The sequence below is a fragment of the Hyperoodon ampullatus genome (assembly GCF_949752795.1).
Source record: "Hyperoodon ampullatus genome assembly, chromosome: 19".
In the NCBI taxonomy this organism is placed as follows: Eukaryota; Metazoa; Chordata; class Mammalia; order Artiodactyla; family Ziphiidae; genus Hyperoodon; species Hyperoodon ampullatus.
Window position 1 is genome coordinate 9770450 of NC_136932.1, and position 12867 is coordinate 9783316.

At 54.1% G+C, this 12867-nt stretch overlaps 1 protein-coding gene across 1 annotated transcript in view; it reads left to right on the top strand.

Annotated features, from left to right (window-relative positions):
* The window catches only part of CRHR1 (corticotropin releasing hormone receptor 1), a gene marked incomplete at its 3' end in the record, with an annotated part of 51435 nt that overhangs the window by 26533 nt on the left and 12035 nt on the right, over positions 1-12867 (top strand). The window contains exons 3-4 of the mRNA XM_079725615.1: positions 7035-7154; positions 11945-12030. Coding sequence (XP_079581741.1) covers positions 7035-7154; positions 11945-12030 — 206 coding nt within the window. The remainder of the gene's footprint in view (positions 1-7034; positions 7155-11944; positions 12031-12867) is intronic.

Sequence of the window (12867 nt, forward strand, 5' to 3'; positions counted from 1 at the left end):
GGTGTCACCTGTCCTTGGAGGCAGCAGGCCGTGATGAATGTCGTTCATTTCCCGATGATTTGTACTCTGTGCCCCTACCCCCAGCCCAGCCCAGCCTGCCTGGCTTCAGGGCACACAATCCATCACCCTCCACAGCAGCCTCTGAAAATGGGCTATTTGTCTTCCGATGCTAAGACCTACCCAGACTGATGGGCACTGGTAGAGACAGATGGTGAGGGTGGGGTGGAGGGACTGAGACAGATGGGTGGGCGTCTGGCCGGGGTGGCTGGAACTGAGCTGGGGCCTTTGGGGGGTCTCTCACATGCCAGGAGCAGGGAGAAGGTGGGTCCCCAGGGCCCAGGCTCCATCACGTGGCAGATCACAGACTTGACAACTCATAAAATCATGGCATGAATATGACGATGCCAGAAAGTAACAGAATTATTGACCCATGACATCAGAGATAAATGGAATCATAGCACTGACAAGGACCCAGGGTCATCGCCTGTCTTAAGGTCATGAATGATAATAATAATTAATGAAATAACTAATAATAACAACTAAAGTTTACTTAGTGCCTATTGTATGTTAGACACCATTCTAAGTGCTTTAATCTCATTCAGTCATCAAACAATACTGTTAGGAATTTTTTTTTTTTTTTTGCGGTACGCGGGCCTCTCACTGTTGTGGCCTCTCCCGTTGTGGAGCACAGGCTCCAGACGCACAGGCTCACGGGCATGTGAGATCCTCCCGGACCGGGGCATGAACCTGTGTTTCCTGCATCGGCAGGCGGACTCTCAACCACTGCGCCACCAGGGAAGCCCAGGAATTATTTTTATCATCATCGTACAGAAGAGAAACGTACAGCTCAGAGACGTTACGTAATGTGCTCAAGTACACATGGTTACTAAGCAGTAGCCCCAAGATTTGAATCAAATGGCCTGATTCTGGACTTTCCCGCCACCATGTATGTGGTCACCTGGAAAGTCGCAGTACCCAGGGCCCACTATGATCAGTCCTCCAGGGGTGCAGAGACGCCCCTGCAGTTTCCCATACCTATACTGGGTTTACCCACAGCTCCCAGTATTCCTCAGAACCTACTATGTGCCTGACACCGTACTAGGTGCAAAACTGAAGAGTCCATAGACCTGCAGGACCGGAGGCTCCCACCCACATGTCCTGATGAATCACTCACACACCCTACAAAGGCATCTTTCTATTCTGCCCAGCCAAGGAGAAGACAGTCCAATGACGAAGTGGCTGAGCAAAGAGCAGGACTCTCTGCCTGGCCTCTCTATGCCAGGTGACACGGGCAGAGCCCCTGGCCATTCATCCCGGCAGCACCTTCCTGGACTGAGCAAACTGCCCTCTGGGCAGCCTTGGCTGAGTCTCCCTCCTGGGCTTAAACCAAACAGGGGGATGGGCTTCCCAGCTGCAGGGCTGCTGCCATGTGCCCACCTACCCTAATTCATTCAGAAGCCCCTGATGGGAGACCCGACATAACTGGGGACAGGAACCAGGTTCCAACCTTTCTTGGAAGTTATCTACTATGGAAAGATCTGCTGAGTACATTTGGACCCTGAGCCCGATGGGAAGGGAACTATATAATCTATTTGGGGGAAGAAACCAGTGCCCAATTGTGCACAAGTTTTAAATAGGCCACCTTCAAAGGGTTCTTTTCTGTTCATTAAAGCGGTTCCCCCCAGGACTCTGACTCAGCAGGTGTTTTTCAGAGGCAGGTGGGAGCCCTTCGTACTGTTCCTCTCTCCTCTTCCCTCCGTTCGCAGGGATCTGGGGCGGGCTGACCACAGTGCTTCCATGAACATCTGGAGTGTTGGCCCCCATGCATCTGCCTTGTGCATGTGTGGGGAAGGAGGAAGACACAGGACCAGTTTTATGGGTTACTTTTGGCTCCACCCACCCCAGCCCCAGAAGAAACTCTGAAGGGATCTAGCTGCCCCATGAGTGAGGGGGTGAGCCACCAAGTGACAGGAATGTTAATACCTCAGACACACTGAGCACACACCTGCCTGAGGGCCTTTGTAGCTGCTGTTCCCTCTAGAACCCTCTTCCCCCAGTAGGCACACAGTTACCTCTCTCACTTCCGTTGGGTCTCTGCCTAAATATTAGGACCAAATTAAAATAGCGCTCCTGTGAGTCTTTATCTTCTTACCCTGCTTGTTTTTTCTCCATAGTATCTCTCACTGGTTAACAGGTACGCCTGTCTGTCTGCACACACAACCCCAACCCCCAACCCCGTAGACTGACAGCAGGGCATTTTTTTTTTATACAGCACATTCCTATTAGTTATCTATTTTAGACATATTAGTGTATATATGTCAATCCCAATCTCCCAATTCATCCTACCACCACCACCCCCGCTTTTCCCCCTTGGTGTCCGTACGTTTGTTCTCGACATCTGTGTCTCTATTTCTGACAGCAGGGCATTTATTTTATTCATTACTGTATCCTCAGCTCCTAAAACATTTTTTAGGTGGTCAGTAAAACTTGTTGAATAAAGAGCAAAGTCTTTATTTCTCCCCACCTATTACTTCACTGACCAGGAGGGGATCCTGGTGACAGGTCTGCATGGGGAGGAGTTGGGTCCTAATAGTAACTCAGGCTTCGTGCTGCTGGCTGGTAAGTCTACCTGGCTATTTGCAAGGCTGGTTTACTCTGGTCCAAACTGCTCCTCAGCCCAGAGCTATGCTACCCAAGGGGGGACATATCCCCCAGAAGAGCAGGAGAGACTGCACATTTGTATCAGTGGGACCTGGAGAATCACAGTCCAACAGCCCTGACCTCTAGGTCCTTATAGCCCCCATGCTGAGTGACACCAGGACTTCCTTTCCTTCCTTCTCCCCTTCCCAACTAGGAAATCCAGTCGCTCCCCACCCACAGCACCTCTGAAATTATTTTTCTCTGTACCTTGCTCTCCTGGCTTTCTGTCTGCTTCTCCCTGTTTTATTCTCAGTGTCTTTTATCTTCTCTTTCCTCTCTCTCCCCCTCTTTCCTTCTCCCCTTGTCCCCTCCCCGCTTTTCTTCTCCTCAAAGCGTGACGGAGTGAATTGAATGGGTGGCATGAATTTCATCAAGTGCCCTTCACATTGCCTGGTGCAGAGTAGTGTTCAACAAAGGCTGTTTCCCCCGGCCCCCCAAAGCCTGTACACCCTTCCTTTCCTCCTCTTTTCCCTCCCTACCTCTCTCTTGTCCGTCTACTCCCTAAAACCAAGAGGCCAATTCCGCTTAGAACTTTCTAGCGCGTATTTGCGCGTCGTAGCCCGGTCGCCGCTCCTGATTGGCCCTGTGCGTCTGGCCACACCCCTGCTTGGCTCTTCCCTCCCTCGGACCCCGCCCACCCAGTCTCCGGAGCCCAGGCCAGCGCTCGAGGGCCTTTTCTTTCGGAGCGAGGGGCAACGTCGTCCTCTGACCGCTTGCATTTAGTTTCTCTTCTCCATTCTTGCAGCCTCTCTCTCCCTTTCTTCCCGTCTCGCACCAAGACTTTCATTCCCTCCAGGATTTTCTGGGCTCTTCATGTAAAGGTCATGTCTGATGCAGTGTTCCCCCGCACCACCTCCACGCAGCCTTCTGTGAGCTTCGAGGGACGGGAGGAAGGGAGAGAGGGAGGCACTACCGGAGGAACCCAGGGCACAGAGACCAGTGCACCCAAATGCTGAGGAGGCCAGTTGCCCAGACTGGGGACCGCTGTGGTGCAGTCGGAAGAGCCCTGGGCAGGCGTCAAAACCCACTTCTGCCTCTTAGTGTCTATGTGACTAAGGATAAGCAATTTGCTCGGCCTCAGTTTTCCTATCTGTAAAACAGGGAGAATTAGCACCCACATTGGCAGACGGTGTGAGACCCATAGTAGGTGGTATGGAATCCTAATCTGTACCACGGACTAGAGGCAGAAAGCTCTACCCTGTCCATTCCCACCTGCATTTCCCCGACCAGCTGCGGGTGGGGTCAGGCCTTTGGGCATTGGCTGGTACCTGGTCCTTGAGACCAGGAGGGCCATTGGCTCAGCAGCCGGTCCCTGCCTTGGCTCTGGCCTGGTCTTGGCTGTGGTTGGTGCCCCGTCCTGCCCTGCCCTCTGTTCTTTTCAGAAGGGACTCTGGGGCACTTTCCAGGGCAGGGGAGAGAGGGCAGATGCTACACTGAGAGTGGGCCTTAGGCAAGTTCCAGGTACCACTTGTGACATTCCATTTAATGCTCCCAGTGCCTAGCTCAGGAGATAATGTGAGTGAGTGAATGAACAACCTACTGAGGAAGGTTATTAAGTCAGACGGTATATGTAAAGCACCTGGCAGGTGCCTGGCACACAGTCAGCCCAATAAATACTGCTCCTTTCCCTGCTGCCTCTTTGACTGTTCTCCTCCCTTTATTGGCAAGCAGTGTGCTGTAATAGAAAGAACACTCGATTTAGAGTCCCAAACACCTGGTTATGAGTCTTAGTTCTTTCACTCATTGACGCACGACCCTGGGCAAGTCACTTACTCCCCTGGGCCTCAGTTTCCTCATCTGTAAAAAGGGAATAATGAATCTGTAAATTTAAAAAAAAAGGGAGTAATGACATTGCAGGGTGAATGAGGAGCAAACAAAATACATGAAGAAGGCCTTTGGAGAAGCGGAGCTCGGTCCATAATACTGTCCCTCCCTCCTGACGGCCACATGCCGCCGCCTCTCCCCTCCTTCAGGCTCAGCACGACTGGCATGACCCATGGCAGATTAAAATCTCAACCTGATTTCCTCACTCCCTACCCCCATCACCTCTCTGTGATGTCCTTCGTGGAGGCTCCACTGTGGCACAGCACCAGGGCTTGGCCCACCCCTGCTGCCTAGCTGGCCATCTCCTCGTGTCCATTAAGCCCCAATCCAGATTTCTTTCTCTTTCAATTAAACCACTTAGCCTTGAAGCCTTTGCCCCTTGAGCCCAGATTTGCACACACATCCTATGAATAGCTTTGATTAGAAAGAAAAAACAGAATTTGGTACAAGTGTTGCTCAGCGCTGCCTTGCATCCAGCAAGTAAGGGATGCCAGTCTAACCCAATGCTGTTTCCTGAGAGACTGGGCACAGGCTAAGCTGTGGGGGGGAGATGGCAGGCGGGGCCCCAGCCAGGGCTTGGCAGCTGCTGCTGCCCTGGACTGAAGATGCCACCCCTTCATTGGCTCGGGGCTCTCCCTGGCTTGTCTGTACACTCTATGGCCAGTCTCAGGTTACTAACTTCTCCCATCATGATGGACACACTGGGTCTCCACAGGACTGGTGTGCCAGCCTTGAGAGGAGAGGGGCATGGAAAGGCAGAGAAAGAAGGGGCAGCATCAGGAGGGATGCCAGGACTGTCCTCAGCCCAGCCCCCACCCATTGGAGACCAAAAGCCCCCCACCTTCCCAGAAGTGTTACTGTGGCTTCAGCTCCGCTCCAACATGCACACGCACATGCACACGCACGCTCCACTCCAAAACGCTCTTAATTAAGGGCAAACATTTGGAAGGGGATTTTGACATCCTCTCTTTAGTCCAGTTGTTTACATCCTTTTCTTTTTTCTTTTTTTTTTTTTTTTTTGCGGTACGCGGGCCTCTCACTGTTGTGGCCTCTCCCGTTGCGGAGCACAGGCTCCGGACGCGCAGGCTCAGCGGCCACGGCTCACGGGCCCAGCTGCTCCGCGGCATGTGAGATCTTCCCGGACCGGGGCACGAACCCGCGTCCCCTGCATCAGCAGGCGGACTGTCAACCACTGCACCACCAGGGAAACCCCTACATCATTTTCTGAGTCACAGACCCCTTTGAGAATCTAATGAAAGCCATGGTGCCTTTCCCAACTGCATGTGTAGAACAAATTTTTCATTTAATTTCAAAGTCTCTATAAACCCTTAAAGCTTCCAGTGGACTGAGATTAAGAATTTCTGATCAGATCCAACTACTTCATTATCGATAAAATACTAAGGCTCAGAGAAGGCAAGAGACTTGCCTACAATCACACAGCAAATTAGTAGCAGAGCCCAGTCTGAAGCCAGGGTTCCAGATTACTGATTCCTTTCCACTCCCCCATGTGGTGTCTCCCTCCCTTTTTTCTCCACGGTCCCCTTCTCAGTCAGTCCTCTCCTAGGTCCCAGCACAGACCAGAGCACGAATGTTCGGTAAAAGTGGTTATCAGGTGAGCTAGAAGGTGGGCCAACTTCCTTCAGCTGGTTCCTCCCTGCAGGTCCAGAGCAGATGTGGTTTGGTTGTAGAGACATGTGGGGGAACTGGGTCAGGGGTTGGCTGGGTCTCTTCCAAGCCATTCCAGGCTGTGAATTCTTTTTTTTTTTTTTTAATATTAAATGTGGGTTTTTTCTTTTTCTTATTTATTTATTTATTTATTATTATTTTGGCTGCGTTGGGTCTTCATTGCTGCACACAGGCTTTCTCTAGTTGCGGCGAGCGGGGGCTACTCTTTGTTTCAGTGCGGGGGCTTCTCATTGCGGTGGCTTCTCTTGCTGCGGAGCATGGGCTCTAGGCGCGCAAGCTTCAGCAGTTGCGGCATTCAGGCCCTAGAGCACGCGGGCTTCAGTAGTTGTGGCATGCAGGCTCAGTAGTTGTGGCGCATGGGCTTAGTTGCTCCACGGCATGTGGGATCTTCCCGGACCAGGGATTGAACTCATGTCCCCTGCATTGGCAGGCGAATTCTTAACCACTGTGCCACCAGGAAAGTCCCAGGCTGTGAATTCTAAGAGCTGCGGTCCAAGTAAAGGGCCAAGAGAAGTGTCCTCAGGCTACAGAGCAGGGGACCTGGAGCACGTCCAGCCTTCCTCTAAATGCCAGCCAGGATCTCAACTTTTAACACCACCTCCAGCCATCTCTGTTCCTCCTCTGCTCTGGAACCCACATTGTCTCCCTAGTGCCATAGCATCAAATTCAGATTCCTTTCCCTGGTGTCTCTTCTGCAGAAAAGGAGCTCATCTCTGCACTGGGGTCCTGTCCCCAGATGGCTTGTGAATGTGGCCCAGTGGGGAGGGGGGTGGGACACTGCCGTGGGGATGTTGCTCTTCCTCACCCGTTGTCTCTGCCCCCAGGACTGCAGTGCAATGCATCCGTGGACCTCATTGGCACCTGCTGGCCCCAGAGCCCTGCAGGGCAGCTGGTGGTTCGACCCTGCCCTGCCTATTTCTACGGTGTCCGCTACAACACCACAAGTAAGGGAGCCCGTGGAGGGCAGACCATCTCCTGGGAGGTGGGACAGGATGGGGAGAGCTTGGGACTTGTTGGAGGTGGGGAAAATAATAATGACAATGGCAATAATAATAATGCCATTCATGGGTACAACCGCCGTTGACCAATGACCAGTGCTGTGCTCTGCTGGGTATTCTGCTTATTACTACTGATGCTCACGATACCCTGGAAGATACTACATGTGACTATGTTATATAACTAAGGCCTCCGAGGCTCAGAGAGGTTAGGGAAGTCGCCCAAGGTCAGCAGCTGGTACGAGGTGAAGCTGGAATTTGCATCCGGGTCTGTCTGACACTTTCTTCTGCAGTTGACACACTGGGTTAACGTTGGCATGAGCCATGAGGTAGGGCAGAGATCATCAGAAAGCCCTAACTTTGCTCAGAGAGGATACCAGGCCTATCCAGGGCTCTCCAGCCACGAGATGGGGGACTCAGAGTTGTAGATCCGTAGGCAGGGGGCTTGTCCTTGCATGTAGGCCCACAGGTGGGGTGGGGGTGGGAGACGACTGACCCGGGCAGGGTTTGTTCGGATACTTGATCCCCATGTAAACACCCTGCTCCCCTAGGGCCCTGAGCCTCCACCTCCAGGCTTTGCAGCTTCTTGCTATGCCACCTGTCACCCTCAGAATTAATTTGCTCTCCCCTGTCAAGGCCTCACAGCCCCTGCTTATCAAGAGGGCAACAGCTGCAGGCCAGGGGCCCTGAGCTGTCTGAGGGGAGGGTGGAGGGTTCCTTGGGTGGGCCCTTGGGGTCTGGTGAACCTGAGCTCAGAGCCCCCCCAGGAGGTGACAGAGGGTGACCACAGACACCAACTGTGACCTTTAACACAATTTTCCTCTCTTACGGCCCTCGGGCCCCTCATCTGAGGATGGAGAAGGCTCGATGACATGGCTTCTTAAGACTCTGTCCAGCTCAGAACTCCCAAGTTCCTTCTCCTGCCCCTCTCTTTTTTTTTACCAGCTGGATTAATGGGGTTCGGGTTGGGGGCCACAGCCAAGGAGGGGTGGGAGGGCCCTGGGGAGGTGTTGGGACTGGGCGGGAGGCTGGAACAGCCAGACCACGCAGCTTCGTGTGTCTGCAACCGCACCCTGGACCCCAGGAGGAGAAGAAAGCCTGGAGGAGGTGTGGGGAGAATGCAAGTAGGAGGAAGGGCAGGACGACCTAAAGGAGAGTTTGTGAATCCTGCCAGCCTCTAACCTGGGCCCATTTTAGTCGGAAATGCAGGCAAAGAGGCTAAAAATGCCCAAGGTCACAGGGCTTGGAGGCAGCACTGGAACTGGGGAGCCAGAGCCCTCCTGCTGTTCCCCTCACTCGGCTGGGTACCCTGCGCTGGAGCTCCCCGGAGAAAGGCAGCATTAGGGCTGGTGCTTGGTGGGGCATGAGGGTGCTGCTTCCAGGAGGAACCCCCCCAAGTCCCCTCACCAGAGCACCAGGTCCTGTCAATTCCACCTCCAAAGTGAGTCTCATGTCTGACCCTCCCTGCCCTCCATCCCCAATGCCACTGCCCCGGTCCAGGGTACCCCAATCTCCAACCCTAGTTTCTCATCTGACCCTGTCACACCCTTGCTTGGAGTCAGCCCTTCTGTGGGTCCCCATGGCCCCCATGATCAAGTCCACCCGCTAGCTACAGTCCTGCCTATCTTTGCAGCCGGTCCTGGCCATTCCCCATGAACTAACCCCACTCTCGTCCCCGAAGGTGACTTGACATGCCCCGAATAAACCTTTAGTGCCTGGGCACATATACCTCAAGTGGGCAGCCCTGCCATAAGTGGAAGCCAGGAGTCTTGGGTTCTAGTCCCAGCTCCACCTGTACCTGGTTAAGGAACCCTCTGCACTGGCTCTCCCCGGGCCTCAGTTTCTCCACCTGCAGGATGGGTGGTGGGAGGTTTGGGTGAGGTGCTCTCTGGGCTCCCTTGCTCTCCCCTCTGTGATCCCAGGAGAGGAGATGGAGGAGGTGATGGTCGCTTGACGTGGGGGCAGGGCTGGAAGACTGCCCTTTCCAGGTGCCCCCAGTGCCAGAATGATGAGGAACACCCGTGTCAACAGTAGCGTCAACAGTAGCGACTGGTAACCCAGAATTGTACCTGATCGTTAGGCGCTATTTAATTCATTTACCCACGAGGTGCTGCCAGGACTTCTAGGCCTTCCCCTTAATGGCCTCCCTCCCATTGTATCTGATCTTCAAAGGAATGGGAAGCATTTCCCAAAATACCCACTTTCCCATGACTCTCCAGGAGGACTGCTCAGCTCAGCAATTAAAGACAAGGAAGTCGCCTCCCCCCTGGCAACGACTCGCTGCTTGTTGGGCCTGTTTTCTTGCAGGATCACCTCCTGCAAGCCTGCGCCCTCTAGATGACCTGGCCTGGGAAGGACTCCAGGCTCCCGCCCCACCTATGGGATTCAAAGGGGAGCTTGAGCCAAGGGGATGCCTCCCGGAATCCCCGCTAGTGCCCCCTGTGATAGCGACAAGTGACATGTTCTGAATCTTATGTAAGGTTATAGAAATATAGCTCCAAGACAATAATGATAAGAATAAGAGCTCACACCACATGCCAGGTAGAGCTCCAAGCACCCTGTACATGTCAGCTAAAAATGCCCCTCAACCATTGAGGTAGGAACCCTTGTTAGGATCATTCCTATCTTGCAGATAAGGAAGCTGAGAAGTCGTGGGACTCATCCAGGTTCACACACAAAGCTAGTAGCAGCTGGTGCCAGGATTTGAACCCAGGCTGTCTGGGTGGAGAGCTCATAACACTACAGTATACTGCCTCTCTTAAGGCAGCAACTCCCACCCCTGCCCTCATGCCCCTTCGCACCAGATCTCTGACCCCAAGTCCCCTTCTTTGAAGACACTTTGGAGCAGCCTCTGGTCCCAGGCACCTTCCGTCCATGGCAGACACACTGGTTTCCCCTGCTTCCGTGCCTCCCCCCAGGCGTCCCCGAAACCCCAGCCACTGAGCCCTCAGCCCTCTGGTAGCTTATCCCTCATTTAGCAGTTAGGAGGGAATCAGCAGCATCTTGAACTCTGCCCAAGGGCTCAACTCTGCCGACACTCAGGTCCACTGGCAGGGAAGCTGAGCAGAGCCTTAAAGATCCATTTAGCCTCATTTCCCCACTGGTGTGCTGAGCGAGAACAGCCTCTCAGCAGAAGGGCCGAGGGGCAACGTTAGAGAGGAAGCCTCAGCCCGGCAGCCCTGGAGGCCAGGCCGGGGCTCCCTCTCCTGGGGAGGCAGCCGCAAGCCCACCTCCCACCCCATCCTTTCCCTCTTGTGTGGTGCTGCCAGCAGAGAGGCGGGTCCCAGGCTGGACGGCCTCTTGGGAATCAGCTGGCCCAGCCCTTCCTCTTACACATTAGGAGGGGGTCCTGAGAGGCCAGCTGGCCGATGGCACTCACGCAGTGGGGGCCCCCGTTCTGCCTCTCTCCTAGCGCTCTGCCACTGCAGGGACTGGGACCCAAGCAGCTTCCACAACCTCCTTCGGCCCTGCTGGAGGGGGGGATGTGAGGTGAAGGTCAGTGTGAGCCATGGAAAGGCCTGCAGCACGCGAGGGGCTCCGGTGGAAATGGCTCAAGGCTCTTCCAGCCAGTGCTCCCTGGTGTCAGGACCATAATTTACTCAGGGAAACATATTTAGAGCTACCGATGCCTGAGAGGGGTACAGGGTGGAGCAGGGTGACCTCCGCCAGCAAAGAAGAAAAGACTCCAGATTTGAATCTCCCTTGGACCCCTCCCTACTGGGCTTCAGGGCCCTGGTGTCCCCGGGGAGCGGGCAGGAAGGAGGGTGTCCCGGAGCCCTGAAGCCAGTCCTCAGTTCAGACCACAGGCAACTCCCAGTCTCCTTAGAAGGTGACACGTTCTGGCTTCCAGGCTGATGACTGCTTGGACCCCCCACCACCCCTTCCTGGGCCACATTCCTGCCTTTTTTCCCAAGTGCCATGTGCCAGGCTGGGAGCCAGTTGGGGCAGATCCTAATAACGAAATAGTTGCTACACGAGGCGCACTCCCATGACATCCCCCAGCACATCTCCCATCTCCTGCCACCTGTCATTTTCTGTCCCAAGAGACCTCCACCATGGATGCTCCCACTATGTGACCCTCCAACATAAGGCCTGCTGTAGGGAAATGCCACCCTGGGGACCTTCCCTAACAGCTGCCCTGTGATCCCCACCCCCGTGAGACACTGCCATGTGAGACCCCCGCGGGATACCTCGCCACGGGGAGTCCCACTGTGTGAAACCTGTCATTGCATTGTGCCACGTAAGCTGTCACCACACTCTCCCTTCCACATCTTGCCCGGCCTCGTGAGAACTGACTCATGAGAACTCACCATTCTTTTTTGCTACCATGTGAGACCCCAAAATGGGAGATTTCTCAGAAGGGTGCCCACCGTGTAATCTGCCCCGCATAAGGGCTTGCAAGGAAGCAGGAAACAGCCCAGTGAGCTGGTCAGGCCTCTGCCCGTGGGCCAGTCCCGTGGGCATGATTGTGCCAGCCTGGGTGGGCAGAGCCATGGCCCCGTGGGCAGGCATTGGGGTCACCACTGTATCTCTGTTGGGGGCCAGTGGGCAGAAAGAGGCAGGAAGGTGGAGGTAGTAAGAAAGCCCCTCCCCCCAGCTTCACCCCAGAGCCCCCCAGCAAGCCGGCTCCTGTGCTGGCCCAGATGGATGGTTAGATGGACAGTCGAATGGATGGACAGATGCTCAGTTCCTCTTCGGGAGAGGAGCCACAGGTCACTTTGACGCTCTTCTTTTTCCAGACAACGGCTACCGCGAGTGCCTGGCCAATGGCACCTGGGCCGCCCGCGTGAACTACTCGGAATGCCAGGAGATACTTAGCGAGGAGGTGAGGCTCCGAGCCAGCTACCTTGCTGAGGGCTGGGCCTGGGCCCCCAGCACGGCTCTGCGCCTGCTACCAGCCAGTCGGATGGGAGAGCCAGAGGCTGGTGTCTCTGCCCTGCAGAGAGAAGCCAACTGGGGAGCCAGAACTAGGCCAGCCCGTGAGTGGGCATCCTCAAGGGAGGGTGAGGCCAGAGGGCAGCGGGCAGGCTCTGAGAGCGGTGAGTTGAGTCTCCCTCCCTCCCTCCCTCCCTCCCTCCTTCCTAGCTCACTGGGACCGGTTCTCATCCGTTTTCCACCCCACCCACTGGAGTGACACATCCAGGTCCAGCCAGGGTCCTGTGTTCGAATCCGGGATGTGGGTGGGAGGAGCCATGGAGTTGGAAAAAGCCCTTGAAGAGCCTTTCAAATATTTAAATGTTTTTGAGAAAGACGTTGCTTAGACGCAATACAAAATTCAAAAGGTACAAATGGGAAAACAAAAAAGTCTCCCTCCCAGCCCTGTCCCAGCCGCTGGGCTCCCCCCATCAGAGGTAACCATTTTGCCAGTTTCTTAAGAGTTCTTCCAGAGACAGTCTCTGCATAGGCAAGCAATTATGTATATATATTCTTTTTTGTTTTGCACCCAAACGTTGCATATTACACACTTCGTTCGACACCTTGCTTTTTTCATATAATCATCCATCTTGGCGATTGTTCCGTATCAGTACGTTAAGAGCATCTTCGTTCTTTTTTTTTTTACATTTGCATAATATCACGTTGTACAGCTGTTCCATAGCTTAGTTAACCAATCTTTATTCTCATCTTTGCTTATGACACACAGAGCCTCAATGAATAATCTTTG